Source organism: Brachyistius frenatus, unplaced genomic scaffold, assembly GCF_029030835.1.
Source record: "Brachyistius frenatus isolate BFR_SWC_R1_liver_20210118 unplaced genomic scaffold, ASM2903083v1 Contig_305, whole genome shotgun sequence".
Taxonomy (NCBI): Eukaryota; Metazoa; Chordata; class Actinopteri; family Embiotocidae; genus Brachyistius; species Brachyistius frenatus.
Window position 1 is genome coordinate 28,045 of NW_027210904.1, and position 22,912 is coordinate 50,956.

Consider the following 22,912-nt stretch of genomic DNA (forward strand, 5'->3'; position numbering starts at 1 on the left):
TGTACGGATCAGTTGAGCCAAGTTTATGTTTTAGCTGGCTTAACTCAACAATGGTTCGTGTTGTAATTCGCTGCAATAAAGATCCGTTTTCAATTGACCAAACACGTATACCTGGTTTCTTTGCTACATCAGATTGCATCAGTTTGATAGATAGAGGTCAGAATACGCTGCTTCATCCTCTCCTAATGTTGGACTGAGGGCAGACTGGACGCTACAGTGACTCACTATCGCCTGTTGAGATGCGGGATAGTATTACGACGGAGGACAGGCCGGGGCCGGCTGGTTAGCACGCTAACTTCAGCAGACACCTGCGCAACTCAGTGCTATTTCTTTACACGCTGAATTCCAATGAATTCATTTAAGAATGATTCCAACCAAAAATCGTACACCTTTGAGGTTACTGGGTTAACTCAAATCCTTTCTCTCTCGCTTGTTTCTTCCAGAAAATGTGCAGCATTTCCATCCCTGCACTACTGGCAGCGCTCTGCCTGCTGTCACTCAGGCCCACTTCCTGTAGCGGCAGCAGGATTCTGGTGGTGCCAGTGGATGGCAGCCATTGGATCAACATGAAGCTGATCCTCGAAGAGCTGCACTCCAGGGGCCACAGCGTGACACTGTTACGCTCAGCAAAGAGCTGGTACATCCCTCGTCACTCCTCCTTTTACACTTCTATTGATGTGCCCATGCTGGAGGACGAGTCGGACAAGGAATACTACAATAAGATGCTGATAAAGGTTATGGAGTGTCGCAGGTATCCAACTTTTATAAGCACCTTCTGCCAGCAGAACTTGATCACATCCATTTTGGGAAATGGCCACGTTATCCTGGCCAGAGCAACTGCTACAATAATCAATGACCCCATTTTAATGAAGAAGTTGCGGGATTCAGAGTTTGACCTGATGTTAACGGACCCCGCGCTGACTATCGGTGTCCTTCTGGGTAGCTACCTCAAGCTGCCGATGGTTTTCAATGTGCGCTGGATTAATAGCGGGGAGGGCCATTTAACCATAGCTCCCTCTCCTGTCTCCTATGTCCCCGTGTCAGGAAGTGAACTTCACGATCAGATGGATTTTCTGGAAAGGACCAAGAACATGTTGCATTATTTCCACAGCGTTTATGAATATCACTTTGTCATTAATCCTGCCTACTCAGAACTGTTCCAGCTTCACTTCCCTCCCGGAACTGACTTGCTGTCTTTGGAGCGTGCGGCTGACATCTGGCTGCTGAGGTCAGATTTCGTCTTTGAGTTCCCCCGACCCACCGTGCCTAACTTGGTGCACATAGGGGGATTCCAGTGTAAAGAGGCCCGACCCCTTTCTGCCGAGCTGGAAGCGTTCGTGCAGAGCTCTGGGGAGCACGGGGTGGTGGTCATGTCCCTGGGGACCTTCGTGTCAGCCCTGCCTCGCGAGAGCACAGAGGCCATCGCTGCTGCTTTTGCTCAGCTCCCTCAGAAGGTGGTTTGGCGGTTTGTGGGCGAAAAGCCTGCCTCTCTAGGAAACAACACCCTGCTGTTGAAGTGGCTGCCTCAGAGCGATCTCCTGGGGCACCCCAAGACCCGAGCCTTTGTGGCCCACGGAGGCACCAACGGCATGTATGAGGCCATCTACCACGGGGTTCCTGTTTTGGGTCTGCCTCTTCTCTTTGATCAGTTTGACAATCTACACCGGCTGAAGTTGCGTGGTGCAGCTCGGGTGGCGGAGGCCAAATCCCTGAACAAAGACAACTTCCTGGAAGCCCTGCAGGACATCATCGAGAGTCCCTCGTACCGTAACAACGTACGGCGTCTCTCTCAGCTACATCGCGACCAGCCAATGTCTCCCATGGACACCGCCGTCTTTTGGATCGAGTACGTCATCAGGAACAAAGGAGCAGCCCACCTGCAGTCAGCAGGTTTCAGTCTGCCTTGGTATTCCTACTTCTGCCTGGATGTGGCTGCTTTTATTTTGGCTGTAACTGGAGCCTTCGTCTGGACTTTAGTGTCGGTCTGCAGGATTCTCTGCTGCGGTCGGTCCAAAAAGATGAAAGCAGAGTAACACGACTTAATTGCACAATGTTTTTACAGGGGGGGGGAGTACTCAAGCGTCTGCAAACAGGTGGAGTTTAATGGAGACACACTCTCATCACAATTGACATCACTTCTACCTCCTATTTTAGACAATTGATTTAGATAGTAGAAATGATGTTGCCAGAGATGTTGAAGAAAAAGCTTAGATAAGTGAAGGGTTACCTTCAAACTTTCATCTATTGCAAATTAGTACATGCTTTATGTTTTGATGTCGTTTCATTATCTTCAAAACTTAAACATGTTTTGCTCATTTCCAGCTCAAAGTCATGCAATAAAAAAAGAAAAAAAAGAAGCCTTTCTACAATAATAGTTGTAGCTCTATTTTTGTGTTGCAAAGATGGACACCAAACGATTTCAAATAGTGGAGGGTGAGTGACATGAGGCGTGAACGGTACACATCATTTTAGATTCAGAATGATTAACACTATTGTTATAACCAGTCTTCACTGTAAATAAACATCCACAAGTTTGTGTAGAAAATCACTGAAAAACACACTCCTAATAAGTTTTCTGAAAGTAGAAAGTGATCCAGTGATAGTTGTCGGGATATCCATGAATTCATTGCACATAGGAACTATTAATTGCTCATTCTGGACCACAGTATCAGACTTTCAAGACCCAGGCTTCCGCATCGCTTTCTCAATGAACTCAAACTTTGGTCTCCTGGGTGAAAATCCTGGGTTTGATCTATCCAACACCCCCCCCCCCCTCCCCCGACCTTCCTTCCTCCTATTCTGGACTTGATATCACTGTTGTACTTTTCAAATGACCCCCTTCATATGACCTTCATCGTAGTACCACTGTCCCATGACCTCCCTTCATCAACTCTGGTCATACCTGTGTGTACTTTTCACACTTTTCACACCTAGGACACCTTTACATGACATTGACATGGTTTCCCCCAGAGGACTAATGGGTATACTACACACTTTGGCATGACAAAAAAACAACAACAACAAAAAACAGAAATGGTGGCAAAATCTAAATCTTCAAAAAAAAAAAAGCTTCTTTTTTTTTTTACTGAACAGATGTACTTCCTTCTGCATGGCTCTCACTTATAATTACAGACAAATGTAAGTGTATCATATTTACTGAGTAGCTGCATGTTATTACAAACACGTACTGGATTTTAAAACAGATGACAACTACAAGCATGTGGAGTCTTATCATGAGTTTTCTTCAGGGCTGCGAATCACAAACAAATGTGAGATCAGTGTGTACTCGGTTGTTTTGGGAGCTGCTAAATTTGGAAAAGAACTTCAGGCCAGTTGAAGCACAGGGTTTAAGCAGAAAAAAAAAAAAAAGAAGTATTTTGGTCAAAATGAAACTACCCACGAGACAGCGCTGAAGATGTCTCGGTATATTCTGGTAAACTCATTTTACAGGCCCGTACGGATTCAACTGCACAGATTTGATTTGAGCGATGACGGAGATGTAGGTTATGGCGATTATCCTAAACAACAATAGACGTGGAGACGTCAGTATTTGCATCATGACTTCACGTGCGTCTCTCATACAGCTTCCTACAGGACTGAACACATACATAGAATGCATATTGAAATGAATGCTGTAGTCCCCTCAATGGGATTGTGTGGTTACTGTAATGGACTGTTTAAGTGACAGGACGATGTAGCAATGAGACCGACGGTTTTTGAAATTGCGGCTTCCTGTATGATTTGCAGAATTGTGTACCGCCCAGGCTTAAAGCGATAGTTTGCTTTGTTTGAAGTGGGTTTGTACGAGAACTCATGCAAAGTCAGTAATAATACCTGCAGTTTGGGGTCAGCACGTGCCATTGTGTGAGTTTAGTGTTAGTTTGGATCCAAACCAAATGTGTTCCAACACCACCAACAATTGAAGCAGCAGCAGATCAGCAATTTTTGTGTTGCGGTGGGTAAAATTAGTTTTTTTTCAGAGGAGTCTGGTGGCTTTTGAAAGAGTGATATAAGGTCGTCAGTTTGCCGTCGGAAAGGGCTGTCTGACTGCAAGGTAGAGAGGTCAAAATACTCCAAATGTAGCATCAAGCTGAACTGATAAAGAGTTTTTTCAGGTGGGTAAAGAACGTTTTGTCTCTAACCCCAACCACAGCAATACATAGCTTAGCTACTGTGCTGGTACAGTGGCCTGTTTCCCCAAACTGGGGGCATGCCGACCCCCCATCTACCGCAAATAACGGACCCAGTGTTCCCCATTGAGGTTCAATGTGGTCGGTGGGTGCTCAGTGCAGGCAAAGTCTCACGAGCTGCACTTGCACCGACCACGCCATCTTTCCATGTGCATACAGTTTGCACAATTCCCTGACATGACATGATTAAAGAAACAGAGAACTTCCTGTGGTATGCAGCAGCCTCCTGCAGGAACAACTTTATTATGCAGCCTCGGTACTGGGACCTTCTCCAGGGACACCCCCCTCCCCCCCCGAACCTGACTCGCAGTCCAGTTAACATACACCTAATATCTGTCCCTTCACGTCCAGCGAGATCTACGTGCAGACCTCCAGAGTGCACACAGTGGTGGTAAAACCCCAGGGAACTTTTTTTTGATTTATCGGTAACCCTCTTGGATTAACAAATGAATTAGATATTTGTGACATTTAAAGGAAACAAAGTGAGTGATTAGACCCTCCTCCCCTTTGAAACCATGTGGTAAAAATACCGACTAACACCTATTGTCTCAATAAACCCATTCTTCACTCAAACAATTTCAATTGTGTATGATTTTTTTTCTTCCTGTGGTGCCTGAGAAAAGTTTCCTACATTTAAATTTAACACTTTCACTGTCTCCGAACTGTATCAACGACATCAGGTTTGTGTTTTCATTTTGTTTTTGTTTTTTTTACTGCAAACTGTGCTTGGTACTATAGAATTGTTCGTCTGTTCCTTCTCCCTGTGGTTTTAATCTTGTCAATCAAGCGAGTCTTACTCGTCAAATATTGAGAAACATTTCGCACACAATCCTCGCACACGCACACAATCCCTGTGTACGCAGGCAACTAAAGCTAATCAAAGATCGGCCCGAAAACAAAGTCAAACAGTCTTTTAAAGGCGCGTTAAAAAGTGAAGGCTCGGTAAAGTGTACTCCCTCGCCTAAATTGTCCTCACTCACCATGTTCACAATTGTTAACTGGATGGAGATAGAAGGACACACGCATACAAAGAGTTGTGTTTCCGTTACTTCAGAGGACGCTACATTGGTCTGTCATTCATTTCCTGGAGACTCAGTTGGTTGCGTGTCCAATTATTCAGCCTGAAACCTCATGATTTACTTTAAGGAGACTGGCTTTTTTTTTTTGCATCGAGAAGGGTGGCAGCTTCCCACAATGCAACTGTGTAAGCATGCGTATGTCCCCGCAACAACAGTATTAACAAACAGTCAGACAGATTCTTGTGTTTGTCACTTAGGAGGACATATTGACTTATACATGTATATTGACTTAAGATGGTTTACTTTTGGGGAAACCTACTTTTTGAGTCCCCGCAATGAGGAAAGTAAAAAAAATTTTTTTTTGTCTGCTTGACACATGCCACACATCTATTTTACACACACACACACACACACAGCAAGATGCACGATATAGGAAGAAAATCTGAACCCTCTATACAGGTCTATAGTATACTTGCGTAGCACGAACAATATTGAAATGTTTTGAAAAGCGTGATAGCACGACATTAATGTGTCTAATGGATCGCAGCCAGTAATCAGCAATCTAAAGTGCATTAGTGGACACTGAACATCAGTTCCTCCCCTCACAGCCCCTGTCCATCTTAATTATCCTGACTGCTAATGGAGTAAGAGAGAGGGCGGCTCAGAGAAAGAGAGAGTGTATGTTTTTGTTCTGGGGCAGAAAGGCGTTCTCCTGCCTCAGGATGTTGCCTTTAAAGCTGAAGAAGTGGGTTTCCTGTGGAGGAAACGATCACAGAATAGACAAGGCTCGGTCGAGACACCGTGTTCCCAACATTTATTGAGCACAGGTCAGCCAGCCGCCGAGTGGGTAGCACACTTTTGTGAAACAAAGTCGGTCTCAAAGCCTTGAGAGGTGAGTGAAAAGTCTTAAGTTCGCATTATACGGTTTAATTCTGCATGCACCTGCTGATACCGGACTGTACGAAAGTACTCGGGCTGTTTGCTTTGCAGGGTTTGTTTCCGTTAATGGATCCAGGATACTCTGAAGACTGGTTGACTGATGGCATGGAGTCTGAGCCTGATCTTCTCCGCAGCAGAATGGATTTATGAACAAATGGACAAATAGACAATTAGATGCATCAAACTGAGACTTCTTTTCTTTTCCTTTGCATTGAGTGAATGAATGGGTTTTCCTGAACCGAGACATCACTGTGCGAGTGCCAATCAGCGTCTGATTGAAGTCACTTCTAGCTTCCCATGTCAGGTCCTCCACCAACAGAGACATGTCCAATGACACCTGCAACCTCCCCTTGGACACAGACACCTTCGGCCTGACCTGTATCTATGGCGTCATCTTCTCTCTGGGTCTCCCCAGCAACCTACTGTCTCTCTGGGGACTGTACCACCTGGGTCGCTCGGGCGGGGGGGGCTGTCAGCTGGTCTACATCCTCAACCTGCTGCTGTCGGACCTCCTCCAGCTGCTCACCCTGCCGCTGTGGATTCTCTACCTGCAAGGCGCACACCGCTGGCCCTACGGCCAGCTCACCTGCGAGCTGGTCGGCTACGTGTTCTACGTGAACGTCTACGCCAGCGTCATGTTCCTGTGCCTGATAGCGATGGACCGCTGCCTGGCCATCGTGTACCCGCTGAGCAGCCGCGGGGTGCGGACGGTCAGGGTGGCGGCCGTGTCAGGTGTGGCGGTGTGGACTCTCACCTTCCTGTTCTGCCTGAGCGGGCTGCTGCCGTCGGTGTTCGACTCCGACAGGCTGCTGTGTCTGGAGCAGTACCCCGTCAGCCCCAGATACGCTCACTTCAAGATCATCACGGTGGGCCTCGGCTTCCTGCTGCCATGTGCCATTCTAGGGTGAGTTAACCCCCCCCCCCCCACCCCGCCCACACCCCAAGATCCAAGACCCCTACGTGTTCCAGCAACGGTTATGTGGTTTTGAGTCGCCCTTTTCCAGTCTACACCAAGTCATCTAAGTCATTTTAATTGTTGTGACAACAAACGCAAAGCTGGCTTTTTTTTTTCCTTTTTTTTTTTTTACCAATTTCACAAATAATTCAATAAAACTTATGGAAAGAAAATTTGGAACTTGTTTGAGCAATTAGAACATAAACCAAAATTAGGGTTTAAAACTTGACGCACCAAATATTGAGGTGTTGCTCGACACTGAAACTACCGAGTTTTCTTTTCCTGCAGTTTACCAAAAGAATCCAAAGACTTTCCCTCGCTTACGGGGGACATGACACCTTCAGTTTATTCAAATGGAAAGGCCGATTCCTCATCTGCAACTCTGCTTCTGCCCTCAGCTACACCTCAGCCCACATCGGGGTGACGCTCCGACGGTCTCCCTCCCTCTCTGACCACGAGCGGCACAAGATCGTAGGAATCCTAGTCGTGATCACCGTCAACTTCATCGCCGTCTTTGGACCCTACCACCTCGTGGGCGGATACAGGTTTGTCTCCCTGCTGCTGACGGATGAGCCGTGCGGACTGGAGCGTTCCATTTTCCTCATCTATCGCCTGTGCTACGGTCTGACCAGCCTCAACACGTTACTGGATCCCCTCTTCTACATCTTCCTGTGCCACGACGCCCGCCTGGAGCTGCAAAGGTCCCTGTCCTGTTTGAGACGAGGGCGAGACACCCACAAAAACATGAGGCTCAGCACCAGAGCTCACTCTTACACCCAGCAGTAGAGGGGAACTGGACATTAGCGACCTTCTGGCAATGTAACTTGGATTTAATTACACATCTGGCACCTGGTATTTAACCAAAGCAATTGTGCCACCCAGTGGAAAGGCCCGTGTTGACTCGCAGTGAACACCTTTAACGTGCCTCGGAGTATTTCCAGGAAACAAACAAAGATAATGCACCGATCTCGGTGCTCAAAGAATTGAACTTTTGTTTGGTCAGCACTAAAGGACTCTATTGTTTCATATTTGCCTAAACTGTACATTCATACTCACTGTTGCCTCAAGAAGAGATATAAAGATGAATAAATTAAAAATCTGGAAGCGATCTGATCGCATATTGAAAAGATGTGTTTGTTTCTGCTTTGAGACTGTGTTTCGAGTGTGAGAAGTGCAAAATTCACAACCTATTTTTTACTGATATGTTTACAACAATAAAAAAAAAAAAAAAAAAAAAATCCTGTTTAATCACTTGTTTCCTATCAGTTATTTTGAAAATAGAATGAATGTGAATCACCACAGACAAAACAGTCATGACTGTGGTTTAATCGTTAAACCACATCAAAACATAATGCTTTTTTTTTTTTTTTTTATCTCTTTATTCATCTTCATTTCACTCCATTAAAATGCATAAAAATGAAATGACTGGTTAACAAACCAGAGGTACAGTGCACATTTTAAGACATCTGTTTCAAGCACCCGGAGTGAATGAACCAATAAGGAAAGAAAATACAGAAGCTCCAAAAATATACTTGTTTCAGCACTTTGAGCGACCGATACCATCTCAACACTTCATGCGTCTGCAGTTCCTGCTGTCACATCAGTAAAATGTGCAAAGCGAGCGCACAAATGACATTACAAGTACCGTAAACTTGAATAAAATAAAAAGTAGGTCATCAGCTGAAGACGTAGCCATCACAAACAAAGCAGCGACGCTAAAGGACCGGGTTAAAATACTAATGAAGAACGCAGGGCCCGACAATCTTAAAACTTCAAATGATTTGGCATAATGGACATTTTCACACAAGAACTTCCATCAGGAAGACAAAGTCCAGTGGATTTGACTCTGAAAATAATGAAGTTTCCATCAGTGAAATGTAATAGATCAGAAATGTTTTAAACTAAAACCTTGCAACGAACATATGTAAAATGAGTTGCCTGACCACTTTAAATTTGAAATGAAATACAGAAATGTTTCATCAGTGACAGTTTGGAAGTGACACAAAAGAAAGGAAATATGAAACAAAGGGAATTAGGGACAGAAAAAGGGACTGAAGCTGCAATATATTGTAACTGGAGCAGATCAGAAAACAAGGGCTCTTCTTACTGAAATATCATACAGAAATAAAAGCCTTTTTTCATATAAAGGCTGTTCCTCTGTGCAGTTGAAGTGAGTAAAAGCCATATTTACAGAATTGATGGTACCTTTTCAGGTCTAAGCCGAGTTAGAGACCTTCATGCAGCGATTCCTCCTCTGTTTTCGGAACAAAAGATTGAGTGGAATTCTTCTGCTTCATCCCAAACTCAGAGGTGCTGAGTGAGCCCTGGGCGGTGCTGAGTGAGCCCTGGGCGGGGCTGAGTGAGCCCCGGGCGGTGCTGAGTGAGCCCCGGGCGGTGCTATAGCGCCGGGCCATCTCTGCCAGATCCTCAACCAGAACACTCTCCAACACTGTGCCGAGAGAATGCCTGATCTTACTGCACAGGTCAGGGCAGCTGAACACATACAGAATGGGGTTGAGGACACTGTTAAGGACGCCAATTGTTGCTGAAATCGGGAGGGCCTTGCTGACAAATAACTGCGCAGGATGCTCACTGGGAACCATCACCTCGATGATAATGAGCAAGTGGTAGGGAGCCCAGCAGAGAACGAAGCTCACAACCACGGCCATTACGAGTCGAACAAAACGGAAAGGCCGCCGGCAGCCTCTGCGGGCCAAGGCGGTGTTCACGGCAGCATAGCTGAAGATGATGATTATGAGAGGGATCAGGAAGGCTAAAAGGAGCCTAAATATCGCCAGGCCTTGCTTGCGATGATTACATAAAGACTGCAGGTCATGTGGTCCACTAGGGCGGAACAGAGCGTAGTTGTAGTAACAGAGAATCCTCCCGGTGGGTAAGGTGATGGTATCACGGAACATGTAGAAGGGAATAGTGCAGACCACGGCCAAGGCCCAGATTACCCCACATATGATGCCCACGAGTTGGATGTTCCTGTGGTTTTGAGCCCAGACGGGTCTCAGCACCACCAAGCAGCGGTCCATAGAAATGGCCGCCAGCAGGAAGCCGCTGACGAACATGTTGAGGAAGAAGACGGAGGATTGGATGCGGCAGAGGGTCGGGCCCAACGTCCAGGTGTTGCCTTTGGCCATGTAGACGGTGAAGAAGGGCAGGAAAGAGGTGGTCAGCAGGTCGGAGGCAGCGAGGTTCAGGATCCAGATGCTGATGATAGAGCGGCGGACATGGAGGCCCACCACTACGAGGATGATGAGGTTTTCCACGATGCCAATGGTAGAGACCAGGCCGTGGAGGGAAATGGTAAAAATACTCAAGGGACTTAACTTGGTCGTTTGGTTTGAGGGGGTGAAGGTGATGTTTGCCCCCTGGCTGGAAGGACAGTACAGCATCTTGAAAGGAAAAGGTCTTGATGTCGCACGGAGCAGATTCAATTCAGACTGTTGCTTCACACGGCTGAGATCTGCAACAGAGATTCGAACATGCAAAGCTGAGCATTAAAAAATTGTATTAAGAAAATAAATAATGAAAGGATATGGAAAGAGAACTGTTTTAGCTCATAGTTTCTTCCAATAGTGGTACAGAGCTCATGAGATAGTGAGCTCATTTAGTCTCAAGTCACAATGCACTAAAATCTGACTGAAACCGAAATATTTTAAAGCTGTTTTTTAAGTTTAAGTAATGTTTTATTAGTTGTTAATACATCCATTATTTCTGTTTTACAGAGCAATAATAAGTACAGTGAACCCTCGTTTTTCGCGGGGGTTACGTTCCAAATAGAAACCGTGATAGGTGAAATCCGTGAAGTAGTAACCTTTATTTTTTTTACAATTATTATACAATGAAATACTCCATAATACATTGAAACCAAAGAACAAAACCTTTTTACAAGCCCAAGCTAACAAATAAAAGTACTGTATAAATGTTTTTTTTTAACAAATAACTACTGTACTGTAAAATAATAATTTTAATCATCAATACGAACTGAAGGCTTCAAATTGCTGAGATCAGCACCGCCCCACTGCGACCCGAGTCACTGGATTAGAACGGGAGGAAATGAAAAATGATTATGAAAACAAATACAAAGTACAGTAGGACAAATAGTGACTCGTGTATTTCACTGCTCTTCTGACTGAGCCGCTGCATCCTGACTCCGCTCTGCAGCGGTTCTTTCTTCTAAAGCCGGCGGTGCAGGTGTGGTTTTTCAAGAGAAGAACATAGTTATCGGTAGTTGTTGTCGCTCTTTTTTCTTCTGAGCAAAAAGATTCTTATAAACCGACATGCCACCATCGATTATTTTTAATTTGGCAAGCTGTTTTACGTACGTGTACATATTAAACCGCAACATTATTGACAAACAGGTAGAGAAGAAGCGGAGAGACTGTTTAGCCAATCAGAATGCAGAACACAATGCACGATGCAAATCCGTGAAGCAGCGAGACCGTGAAAGGTGAACCGCGTTATAGCGAGGGTTCACTGTATTTAAATATCACGACAAAGAGTTTTCACAACCTGGCAACTCATAATATTTGTCTGACAACGCAGGATTATTACTTGGCCATAAAGAATCAATCAATGTCAATCAGTGACAACTTGTGAATATTTATTGTACCTTATTAGAAAGTTGAGGGAAACTGCGGGGCTGTACTCGTACACTGTGGATATGAGAAAAGATGAGTCGGTGTCATCCATTAAATCACCAGAGAGTTACAGTACAGGACGGTTAGCTCACAGGTAAAACTCTTTGCGGAGCGCCTCCGGGTCTATTTGTTGTCTCTGGACGACATTACTCTCAGAGTCCTCCTGTGCATTCACGATGGCTGCATTCCACTTAGGTGAGACCCCATTCGCACATGCCGGTTCACTGTTGCGGCTTACTGGGACACCTGATGGAACTGGGGTCATCACAAGTCAAAATGCCTGCCATGATAGTGGTCGGTTATGACATGGTCACCAACACAGCAGGGTTTCCCGTTGGTTCTCGCAGTTACCCACGGGTGCTCTGAACCTAAGGCGCTCGGAGCTCCGCGATGCCTGCTCGTTTCCCACCATGATTTCACCCTTCCTGTAGAGCAGCTGAAACTTGGCCAACAGCTGTCCAGCTTTTCAAATTTAAAGACGAGAATATGAAGGCGTTTCCCTCCGAAACTCCAGTTTACGCGATACTTGTGAACATCTTCATTTCTGTCGATTTAAAAGCAGCTCTACAAGTCAAAGAGCAAACTGTCAATATTTTCACAGCCCTTGTGCTGCCAGTCTGTTTTTGCAATCTTATCTTTCACCATTTACCACATCCACTGAACACATCTTTTTAAAGGCACTTGTCTCACAGTTCGATGTGATAATGTCACGTAGTGCGCCGCCACCATAAAACACCTCTGTATATTTAGCAAAGTGTTACACAAATAAACTTAATGGCTCACATAATTTCTCAACAACGAACTGAAATTAGAAATCACATAGATGGAACATTTTAATGCACCGAAGAATGAAACAATTGCAGCCTGTCTGTATACGAGATATCAAAGTCATTTTGAGAATTTCTTTACAACCGGCTAAAAGAATAAATAATAAAATGACAAGATTTGATTAATTTCTTTATGAAAAAAACATAATGCGGATCAGGGAATTATCTGCCGTGTTGCAAGATACTGACGCTGAAACGGAAAAGGATGAATAGCCTCTCACTTAACCCTTTGTGCTAACCTTTAATACAACCACACAGGCCCCGTTACCTTACCTGTCCCCGTTGTCCGTGGCAACTCTGATGAGGTCTCTGTCCTGTTATGTTACTGCAGACACCATACAAAGCAGTGGCTTTGTAGGCGTGTACTTATAGAAATAGGAAGTCTTCAACTGCAAAAGATGTTTCTTAGAATTTGAATTATAGCTAAGTGCCAAACGATATCACTTTTAAAAGTGTCAAGCTGTTATTCAAAAATAATGTCTGCTAGGTTTGAAGGCTGTTATTTATAGAGTCTATAATTCAAGTTGTCTTATGATTTGATGATTCCCCCCCCCACAATATAAATCATCTTTAACATTTGGCATCAGAAAGTTATCTGATGACCGAGCTACTAATCTTCACAATCAAGATAAACAACACATTTCATTTCAGTCAGGGTTATTTATAAAACGACAGCAACCGAGAGTATATTGAAGAAATGGGTTTTACCTACCTACAGTTTAAATAATTAAGAATTTAATTCACTATATCAGCAATAAAAATACTAGAAAATGCCTTCCTTTATAAGGATTATATCCACTACCAGGTTGAGTTAGCACCACTTTCTCAACGACTCTCCCTATGGTTTATTTATAAAACCACTCCATTATATGGATCTCTTTTTGAGAAAAATAAGCAAACAGATTGTGTTCTCTGGCCCTGCCTATATTGTTAGAGGGAGCACTGCAGTCCACAAAAATCCAGCGACAATCCCATTGTCAACAGCGCCATTTGTAAATAACACAGACGGTAAGGGAAACATGATCATCGGAAAGTGTTGTGCTCCAATAGATTTTATGATTTAAATCGAAAGTCAAAATAAAAAGAGGCGATGATACAAATTGCTACGAGAAATCTAACAGATACAGTTCAGCTCTGTAAACAATTGGAAGGTTGGTTAAACTTCTGTTAAACACCGTATTCAGAAAGTTAAAACTCTTCTACAGAAACAGAGCTTGCTTATAGGATCCATACAGTAGTCTCTACTCATGCTGCTCAACTACTGAAAGCTGCATGCCAGAGTGTCATCTAACTCATTACTCTAACTATCATGCGAGGTAATAAAGCTTCCTGGTGCAAAGAGTTACTTCCACTGAAGAAAATCTAAAATTCTTAGAACTGTGGTGTTGCTTAAAAATTTCCCCTTAAAGATAAAAGTTAAAGGCATCCTGGGCCTCAACGGAGCCGAAGGTGAAAAACCAATCAATCACACCTTTTAAAAAGGACGTGTCAAAACCAAGCAACGGGTCCAGCCCACACATCTCCGCCGAGATACAAGTTTCTGTCTCGACATGAAGTTTCGGAAATCACACGTAAGCTTCGGAGCTCTCCGAGACGATTTTTAGAGGTTTGTGAATACGGCCCTCTGAAACCAACATGCAGTTCGATCGAGGAAAAGGTGCTTCACTGCTCTGCTATCCAACAAACCGCAGCGTGCGCACTTGTGAGTGTCACAGTGTTGAAGACCTCAGGAATAGAGAAAGCCAGCAAAGCAGAAGTTACCAAGTGTAAAATAAAATAAGCAAGGCTGTGACATAGTTAAACAGAAACGATGACTGCTGCAGGTCTGGTGAGGGCGTAAATGTCTGCAAACACAACTCTCTGGTTTGACTTTGTGTTGTGCTCTAGGTTTACACTGACACCTGCTGGTACATTTTGGAGCCGACGTTGTTTACTATTAAACATTTCCCCTTCCTCTTCAGCCCGTCAAAGAATCTAAGTAGTATCGCATGTGCCTATTATAGTGCACATCTCTTTATCTGTTATCTGTCTTACCATGATGATCACTACTTTCATCACAAAATACTTTTGAAATCCAAGACAGACCTGTGTAATTGGTGACTGAACAGTGTGAAGCACTTCTGCTTTTTGTCTCACTGCGGTTTGTGTAGTGTGTTACAGGGCGAGCTGTGTGTGCTACTTAAACAATGACAAGGCAAAGAAATAACACCTCTGTCTTGTTTTTGTACTGTTGAAACCTGCGAGTCATTTTCTCTCCCATGTCAAAAGCTCTCAAAACTTTTCTTCCTTTACAACAGGGGTGTCAAACTCATTTTAGCTCAGGGGCCACGTGGAGAAAAATCTATTCTCAAGTGGGCCGGACCGATAAAATCATGGCATAATACCTTCAAAATAATGACAACTTCAGATTGTTTTCTTTGTTTTACTTAGGTCCAAAATAGTACAAGCACATTCTGAAAATGTACAACACAAAAAAAAATCCTCTTGACAAAACACTTCAAGTTAGTTGAAAATTCTGAGGAAAAAATAGGTGCAATTTCAAGAACACAATGCTTCAATGATTGGAACTTAAACTTCGTCTCAGTGTGTCTACAAAGTCATTAAACTTTAAGTCACAGTCTACCTGGGATTGAACAAAATACGAAATAAATAAATAAAACAACTCTTCTAGGTATTAAATACCTCATTTGTCATTTCCACATATTAATCCTGTGCTAACTCAACAAAACATAAAAACTGAGGTAGAAACTATTGAAGACGGTTGAGTTACTCTCTGCTATGTAAATTAAACTATTTATTGACAGAAAAATAAAAGCTGTGCAATGCATAAATAATTTCAACAAACCAAACTTATGAACTGAAATTTCTAACCTTATTACAGTAAATCACACACTGTTCATTTTCTTTAAATTTCCAGAGAAGACAATCATTTTCACAGAACTATATCAGGGTGCAGTATCTCATGCAGCATTTTAAGCCCATTATTTCATTCTTGAAACCTGGCATCCACAAACTCCTCGGTGACAGTCAAAGTGTCATCAACTCCGCGGATGAATATTGCCAGTTGCGCAACATCAGTAATGTCCGTGCCTTCGTCAATTGCAACTGAAAAAGCAATAGATGACTTTACTCTGCGCTTCAATTGGCTGTCCGAATCCGCCGAAAGATCAGAAATCCTGTCTGCAACTGTATTTCTTGTCAGGCTGATATTTGCAAAAGCCTGGCGCTTTTCAGGGCACACAATCTCCGCAGCCTTCAGCACGCATGTTTTTACAACTTCCCCCTCAATAAATGGCTTTGAAGCCACTGCAATTTCATTAGCTGTAATGTAGCTGGCTTTCACTGCAGCATCACTGATTTCTCGCCTACGAGTGAACACAGACTGCTGTTTCTTCAGACCCGCCAATAATTCATCCACCTTCTCTCTTCTCTGTTGTCCTTGAAAGTTGTTGTATTTGTCGGCATGAAGAGTCTCATAATGGCGACGAAGGTTATATTCTTTCAGCACTGAAACATGTTGTGAACACACCAAACACACAGCTTTCTTATTCACTTCTGTGAAGAAATAGGAGGATGTCCATTTTTCTTGGAAAACTCTGCACTCTGCGTCCACTTTTCTCTTTTTTGACAGAGACATTTTGGGGCAATGAGGGTGCCAAAGCACGTAATGTTCAAATTGGTCAGGCAGAATGACAAGCTCGCTCTGGACTGGCTGTAGCCGACTTGTTCAGCCCCAGTAGAAACAGTTTGCTTGCTTAACAGAATTGCTATTGCGACACCCACCGGACACATTTAGAACAGCAGTTCCATTCATTGAAAAATTGCAGCTCAATTTTATGCTTTGCAAAATCATCTCGCGGGCCGGATTAAACCTATTCGCGGGCCTGATCCGGCCCGCGGGCCGTATGTTTGACACCCCTGTCTTAAGCTCTCTGCTGCCATTCGTCATGCCACTATTTTAGGCACTTTTTGTGCCAACAACCGAGTGCAACACTATGAACGTCCTACTGGTAAGACTGTCTGCAAATGTGCACCACTGTCCCTGCATTTAAAGAATACTGTGTCTCCCCCTCCCTCTCGATGCCAGTTCAAATCTACACACTTCCACTTCGTGTGGTGGATTGAACAACATGGCTTCCACACAAGAGGCTGCAGTGGTTAGCGCTGTCGCCTCATAGCAAGAAGGGTTGAACCTCGCCTGGAGCACTTTCTGTGTGGAGTCTGCGTCTTCTATCTGCGCCTGCATGAGTTTTCTCCGGACACTCTGGCTTTGAATGTGAGTGTCTGTCTTTCTGTGTTGGCCCTTGTGACGGACTGGCAACCTGCCCAGGGTTTTATCCTGCCTTTGTCCAAAGTCAGCTGGGATCAGCTCCAACCCCTGCTGTTATCCTGTCCAGGGTAAAGCAGGTATAGGTAATGGAAAGATAAAATGATGGCTATAAGACATATAATGGTTATCAACCAATCCAAAAAGTTTAGGGGTCATTCAAGACTGCTTTGTAAGATGAGGTCTGCAATCATTGTTACTTATTTATGACACTACACACCCACAGCTACCAACTATTTACCCTTGATGCCAAAATGTATTGCATTATGTAACATTGTTGTAAGACAGCACGAATTTGTAACTGTATCAAAGAATGATGTAATTTAACTGTTGAACAGTGAGTCAGTAGAATTAGCTTAAAATCCAAGCTGGATGAAGTTTTGTCGAGAATGATCTGCCTCTGCTTTCAAATCCCCTGATCTATGTGCTTGCCATGCATGTGCACTCACAGTATGTACAAACACTAAAACAAACACATACTAATACAAAACACTTCTTTGAAACATCAAGAAGTATGGAAACTACTTTGCCTGGATTGGTAATAATTGCACATCTGCATGAACAAAAATGACACGTGCGCTCTCAGACCTCTTCTGTTCAATATCTACATGGTCACACTGACTCAGAATATGGAACAACAAAAATCAAAGTGCATGTAATATCACTGTCATGACGCACTCATATCATATACATATCACCCAGTAAGATAATTGAACAAATCAAAATGTCCAGGCCAATTACTAATGTTAAAGATCACAAATCAAGCCAGAGGTTTTGGTGTAGTTAATGACTCAAATACAATTTTGACATTCACAATGACTAAATTGGACCTTTTTTCATTTTAAGAATATATCAAAAATTACTTGACTTACTCTACATCTCAGGATGATATGTTTATCTTTAGCAGACTTAATTATTGTAGTTCTGTCATTACATATAGCTGAAGCTCATTCAGAACATTAGAATCATTGCAAGTTTAGAAAAGTGCACCACATCGAATCCTCGTGTTAAAAAAAACGGACTTTCAAGAACTACTGTCGTCTCAATAAGAACGGAATGGTTTAAAGCCCAAATACATTATGACCCATCCACCCCTCTGCTGCTTGACTGCTGTGCACGAGGCATCTCCTCTAGTCAAGACGAAGAAGCGTTGATGAGTTATGTGTGGCAGAATTTTCATCCACAAAAGGATGCAAAATTGAGTTGCACAAGCCTGTTGCACTTTATACAGCTGCAGCACATCTACACCACAGAGAGTGTATCGAAGTTCAAACGAATGCAGGATGTTTTAGAAAGATCAATTTGGATCAAATTTCATCGTGAAATCAGGCAGCTTTGTGGAGTAAAACACAAAGAAACATGCTGTTTGTACTATAGGTGGTGTCAAAATCAGAGAAATGGGTCAAACTTAATATCTGTCAAATCGGTGCTTCGCGCTTCCTTTCGAAACCCACAAATCGTATGCACCTGGGTTATGTACAGACCATTTTCCACTGAAGGTGCGACGCCTGCCTTCGACTCCTTTACTTTAACCGTCATCACACTGAAGAGTCTGAACACCGAAGAGGAAAGGATGCTCAGGTTTTACGTGCTCTTTGTTCTTGTCTTTAGAGCCTGTAAGTCACTCTTTATTCACACTGAAAATGGTTTCTGGGTATCTTAAATCTTACTTGAAACGCCTGTGATTATGCAATTGTGATTTTTTTTTTTTTTAATGAGTATCATGATGTTTGTTTCAGATGGTGCACTGCTCTACGCTAACCCTGGAGACAACCTCAGGATGTCTATGTGGTTGTATTTTTGATGTTGCCGCTCAGCTGTGCTGCCGGAGAGAGGTGCGGCAGTGGGCGGTGCTTGGAGGAGGGTACTGCTGAGGGAAAAAACAGACAGGGAAATGACAGGACACAGGAGGAGAGGTATTCGGGGGTTAAACGGGAAAACACACTGGGAACCGACAGGAATCCTAACAGTACCCCCCTCTCAATGGGAGCCTCCTGGCGAACCGCCAGGCTTGTCAGGGTTCTGTCGGTGGTAAGTGCGAACCATCTCTGGATCCAAGATCCGGGAGCGTGGTACCCAGCACCGCTCCTCAGGCCCATAACCCTCCCAATCCACCAGATACTGGAACCCCCTACCTCTTCGGCGGACATCTAGGAGGCGATTTACCGTATAGACGGGCCCGCCATTGATGATTCGGGGTTGTGGAGGGGGTGTGGCCGGAGGATTTAATGGGCTGGTGACCACGGGTTTCAGGAGAGAGACATGGAAGACAGGGTGAATTCTCATGGAGGTCAGTAACTGTAACCTGACTGTGACGGGGTTGATTATTGCGGTGATAGGGAAAGGTCCAATGAATCTCGGGGACAGCTTTCTTGACTCTGTGCGAAGGGGAATATCCTTTGTTGAGAGCCAGACTTGCTGTCCGAGCTGGTACACGGGAGCGGGAACCCGGCGACGATCTGCCACCCTCTTATTTTGTTCCGCCGTGCGGAGTAGGGCGGCCCGAGTCTCCCTCCACACCCGCCTACAGCGACGGGCATGGACCTGGACCGATGGGACTGCTACCTCGACCTCCTGGCTCGGGAACAGGGGATGTTGATAGCCCAGGGAGGCCTCAAAGGGGAACAGTCCAGTGGCAGCGGAGGTGTGGGAATTGTGGGCGTATTCTACCCACGGAAGGTGACGGCTCCAGGATGCGTGATTGGCGGTGGTCACACACCGAAGAACGGCCTCCAACTCCTGATTCAGCCTCTCGGTCTGTCCATTTGTTTGGGGGTGGAACCCCGAGGAGAGGCTGGCCGTGGCCCCGATGGTCCGGCAAAACGCCTTACAGACCTGAGAGGCGAACTGCGGGCCCCGATCAGACACAATATCCGCAGGGATGCCATGGAGTCGGACGACATGTAGGGTCAGCAGGTCAGCGGTCTCCTGGGCAGACGAAAGCTTGGGGAGTGGAACGAAGTGGGCTGCCTTTGAGAACTGGTCCACTATGGTCAGGATGACCGTGTTCTTGTCAGATGGAGTGAACCCCGTGACAAAGTCTAGGGCAATATGAGACCATGGGCGGTGGGGGGTGGTCGTAGTAGACCCACAGGGGGTCGGTGTGAAGCCTTATTGCGGGCACACGTAGTGCAGGCCAAGACGTAGGCTCGTGAGTCCTCCTCGAGGGATGGCCACCAGAAGGTGCGGCGAAGCCAGTTCATGGTTCGGCGGATACCTGGGTGGCCGGAGAGCCGAGAGTCATGGGCCCACCGCAGGACCTGGGAACGGACGGACGGAGGAACGAACAGCCGGTCAGGGGGACCTCCTCCGGGGTCCGGCTGGGTCCGCTGAGCCTCACGCACCGCTGTCTTGACCTCCTAAGTCACCGCCCCTAGCACGCAGGAGGGAGGCACAATGGTGTCCGGGGTTGGCTCTTCCTCATCCGGGGAAAACTGACGGGACAGGGCGTCGGGCTTAGTGTTCTTGTGCCCTGGACAAAAGGTGATGGTGAAATTGAAACGGGAAAAAAATAATGCCCAGCGGGCCTGACGGGGGTTTAGTCTTCTGGCTGAGTGTATATACTCCAGGTTCTTGTGATCTGTGAGGACGACAAAAGGCTGCGCTGATCCCTCCAGCCAGTGCCTCCGCTCCTCCAGAGCTAATTTCACAGCCAGCAGTTCTCGGTTACCTACGTCGTAATTCCGCTGGGCAGGGGAGAGTCTTCGGGAGAAGAACGCACAGGGTCGAAGCCTGGAATCAGCGGCTGAACGTTGGGACAGCACTGCCCCGACCCCAGTATCCGAAGCGTCCACCTCGACTATGAACTGGCGCCTCTCGTCTGGATGTGCGAGGATAGGGGCCGAGGCGAACTGTTCCTTAAGGTCCAAAAAGGCCTCGTTGGCCTCGGGTGTCCAGCTAAAATCCACCTTGGTGGATGTGAGTCGAGTTAGGGGAAGAGCCGTCTGGCTGTAACCCCGGATGAACCGCCGGTAAAAATTGGCGAAACCTAAGAACTGCTGAAGTCTCTTCCGGGAGGAGGGCACAGGCCATTCGGTCACAGCTTTGACCTTCTCCGGGTCCTTTCGGAGCTGCCCCTCCTCTATGATGAAGCCCAAAAACTGGACGGAAGGGACGTGGAACTCGCACTTCTCTGCCTTAATGAAGAGCCGGTTCTCCAGGAGCCTTTGAAGGACCTGACGGACATGATGGTAGTGTTCCTCGGGGGTAGCCGAATAGTTTAATATGTCGTCCAAATAGACGAACACGAACCGGTTTAGGAAGTCCCAAAGAACGTCGTTAACCAGGGCCTGGAAGACAGCAGGGACATTGGTCAGGCCGAAGGGCATGACCAAATATTCAAAATGACCAAAGGGGCTGTTAAATGCTGTCTTCCACCCATCTCCCTCTCGGATTCGGACCAGGTGGTAGGGGTTATGGAGGTCCAATTTAGTGAATATGGTGGCCCCAGTGAGAGACTCGAAGACGGAGTCTAGCAGTGGTAGAGGGTATTTATTTTTGGTGGTAATCTGGTTGAGACCACGGTAGTCAATGCAGGGACGCAGGGTCTTGTCTTTCTTTGTTAAAAAAAAAAAAAAAAAAACCTCTCCCAGTGGGGAGGATGAGGGACGGATAATTCCTGCGGCTAGAGAGTCTATAATATATCGCTCCATCGCCTCTCGTTCGGGTCGGGACAGATTGTAGAGGCGGCTGGTGGGAAACGATGCGCCAGAGAGCAACTCGATGGCGCAGTCGTACGGCCGATGAGGTGGTTGGGAGAGGGCTTGTTCCTTACTAAAAGTCTCCCCCAGATCCGCGTACTCCCGGGGAACAGAGGATAGGTCGGGTCCAGCCGTAGAACTGCAGGGGATGTTCTCAGGCAGGGGAACGGCGGATCTGAGGCAGCGCGAATGACAGGCCGGGCTCCAACCCAGGACTCTCTCTCCTATCCAATCGATCCGGGGGTTGTGGTCCCGGAGCCAAGGATGGCCCAGAACCAGGGGTGTCTGAGGAGTCGGGAACACATACAACCGAATCTCATGGCGGTGATTGCCTGACACGAGCAGAGGAATGGGCAGAGTTCGGTGTGTGATGGTCACCAGCGGGCTGCCATCCAGGGCGCTCACCGACAGCGGCCGCTCCAGAGCCTCCACCGGAATCCCGTGCGTGGAGACGAACGTGGAGTCTAAAAAGTTCTGTTCGGCTCCAGAGTCAATAATGGTCGAGATGGGAAGAGGACCTGATGGCAAGCCCAGGCTCGCTGGCAACGTCAGGAGAGACTTGGGATGGGGAAAACGCTTGGATTCACTCGCCAGTATCCCAACCACTACTGGCGAGCTCCCTCTTTTGGCCGAACCGGACAGGAAGCGACGCGATGCCCCGGCTCCCCACAGTAGAGGCAATCTCCCGACCTGAGGCGCTGCTCCCTCTGTTGCCGAGTGAGACGCAACCTCCCCAGCTGCATGGGCTCCTCGTCCGCTGGCGGCGTCGTAGCGGTGTGGTCCAACTGATCGGGAGTGGGTCGACGTGTAGGTGCCTGGAACGAGAAACTGGAAAAGGGGTTAGACTGGCGGCCCGGCGGGGCAGTCCGGCGGTTCCTCTCGCGCCGTCTCTCCCGCATCCGGTTATCCAGCCGAATGGAGAGAGAGATGAGTTCATCTAAGGAGTCGGCCTCCTCCCGAACGGCGAGCTCATCCTTAAGTACCTCGGATAGACTGTTCTGGTACACACCCCGCAGGGCCCTCTCGTCCCAGCCGGACTCGGCGGCTAGGATCCGGAACTCCACTGAAAATTCAGCCGCGCTCGTAGCGCCCTGGCGTAGGTGAAGCAGCCGCTGTACCGCATCACTGGAGTACTCCGGGTGATCGAACACCTTCTTAAACTCCTCCCTCAGCCGTGCGAACGAGGTAGAGTCTACTGAGTTCCGAGTCTGCCAGGCCTCAGCCCAGATCAAGGCTCGTCCTCGCAGCAACCCTATCATATAAGAGATCTTCAAACTGTCCTAGGCATAGGTGATAGGCTGCT

At 46.2% G+C, this 22,912-nt stretch overlaps 3 protein-coding genes across 4 annotated transcripts; 2 read left to right on the plus strand and 1 right to left on the minus strand.

The window, feature by feature from the left end:
- Positions 1 to 538: 538 nt before the first annotated feature.
- On the plus strand, positions 539 to 2,047 carry ugt5g1 (UDP glucuronosyltransferase 5 family, polypeptide G1). Its single transcript, XM_069722804.1, has one exon. The coding sequence runs from the start codon at positions 567 to 569 to the stop codon at positions 2,031 to 2,033; it is 1,467 nt and encodes a 488-aa protein (XP_069578905.1). The 5' UTR covers positions 539 to 566; the 3' UTR covers positions 2,034 to 2,047.
- Positions 2,048 to 6,036: 3,989 nt separating this feature from the next.
- LOC138635348 (probable G-protein coupled receptor 132) lies at positions 6,037 to 8,330 on the plus strand. 2 transcript variants are annotated; one of them, XM_069722770.1, is made up of 3 exons: positions 6,037 to 6,101; positions 6,200 to 7,052; positions 7,502 to 8,330. In XM_069722770.1, the coding sequence occupies exons 2-3, from the start codon at positions 6,472 to 6,474 to the stop codon at positions 7,887 to 7,889; spliced, it is 969 nt and encodes a 322-aa protein (XP_069578871.1). In that variant the 5' UTR covers positions 6,037 to 6,101; positions 6,200 to 6,471; the 3' UTR covers positions 7,890 to 8,330. The 2 variants fall into 2 exon arrangements, with proteins under 2 accessions (XP_069578871.1, XP_069578870.1); XM_069722769.1 differs by having other exon boundaries at positions 6,047 to 7,052.
- Positions 8,331 to 8,485: 155 nt separating this feature from the next.
- On the minus strand, positions 8,486 to 11,773 carry LOC138635361 (prostaglandin D2 receptor 2-like). The gene is made up of 3 exons (XM_069722784.1): positions 11,728 to 11,773; positions 9,505 to 10,578; positions 8,486 to 9,441 (listed from the first exon to the last, which is right to left on the minus strand). The coding sequence occupies exons 2-3, from the start codon at positions 10,505 to 10,507 to the stop codon at positions 9,329 to 9,331; spliced, it is 1,116 nt and encodes a 371-aa protein (XP_069578885.1). The 5' UTR covers positions 10,508 to 10,578; positions 11,728 to 11,773; the 3' UTR covers positions 8,486 to 9,328.
- Positions 11,774 to 22,912: the final 11,139 nt, after the last annotated feature.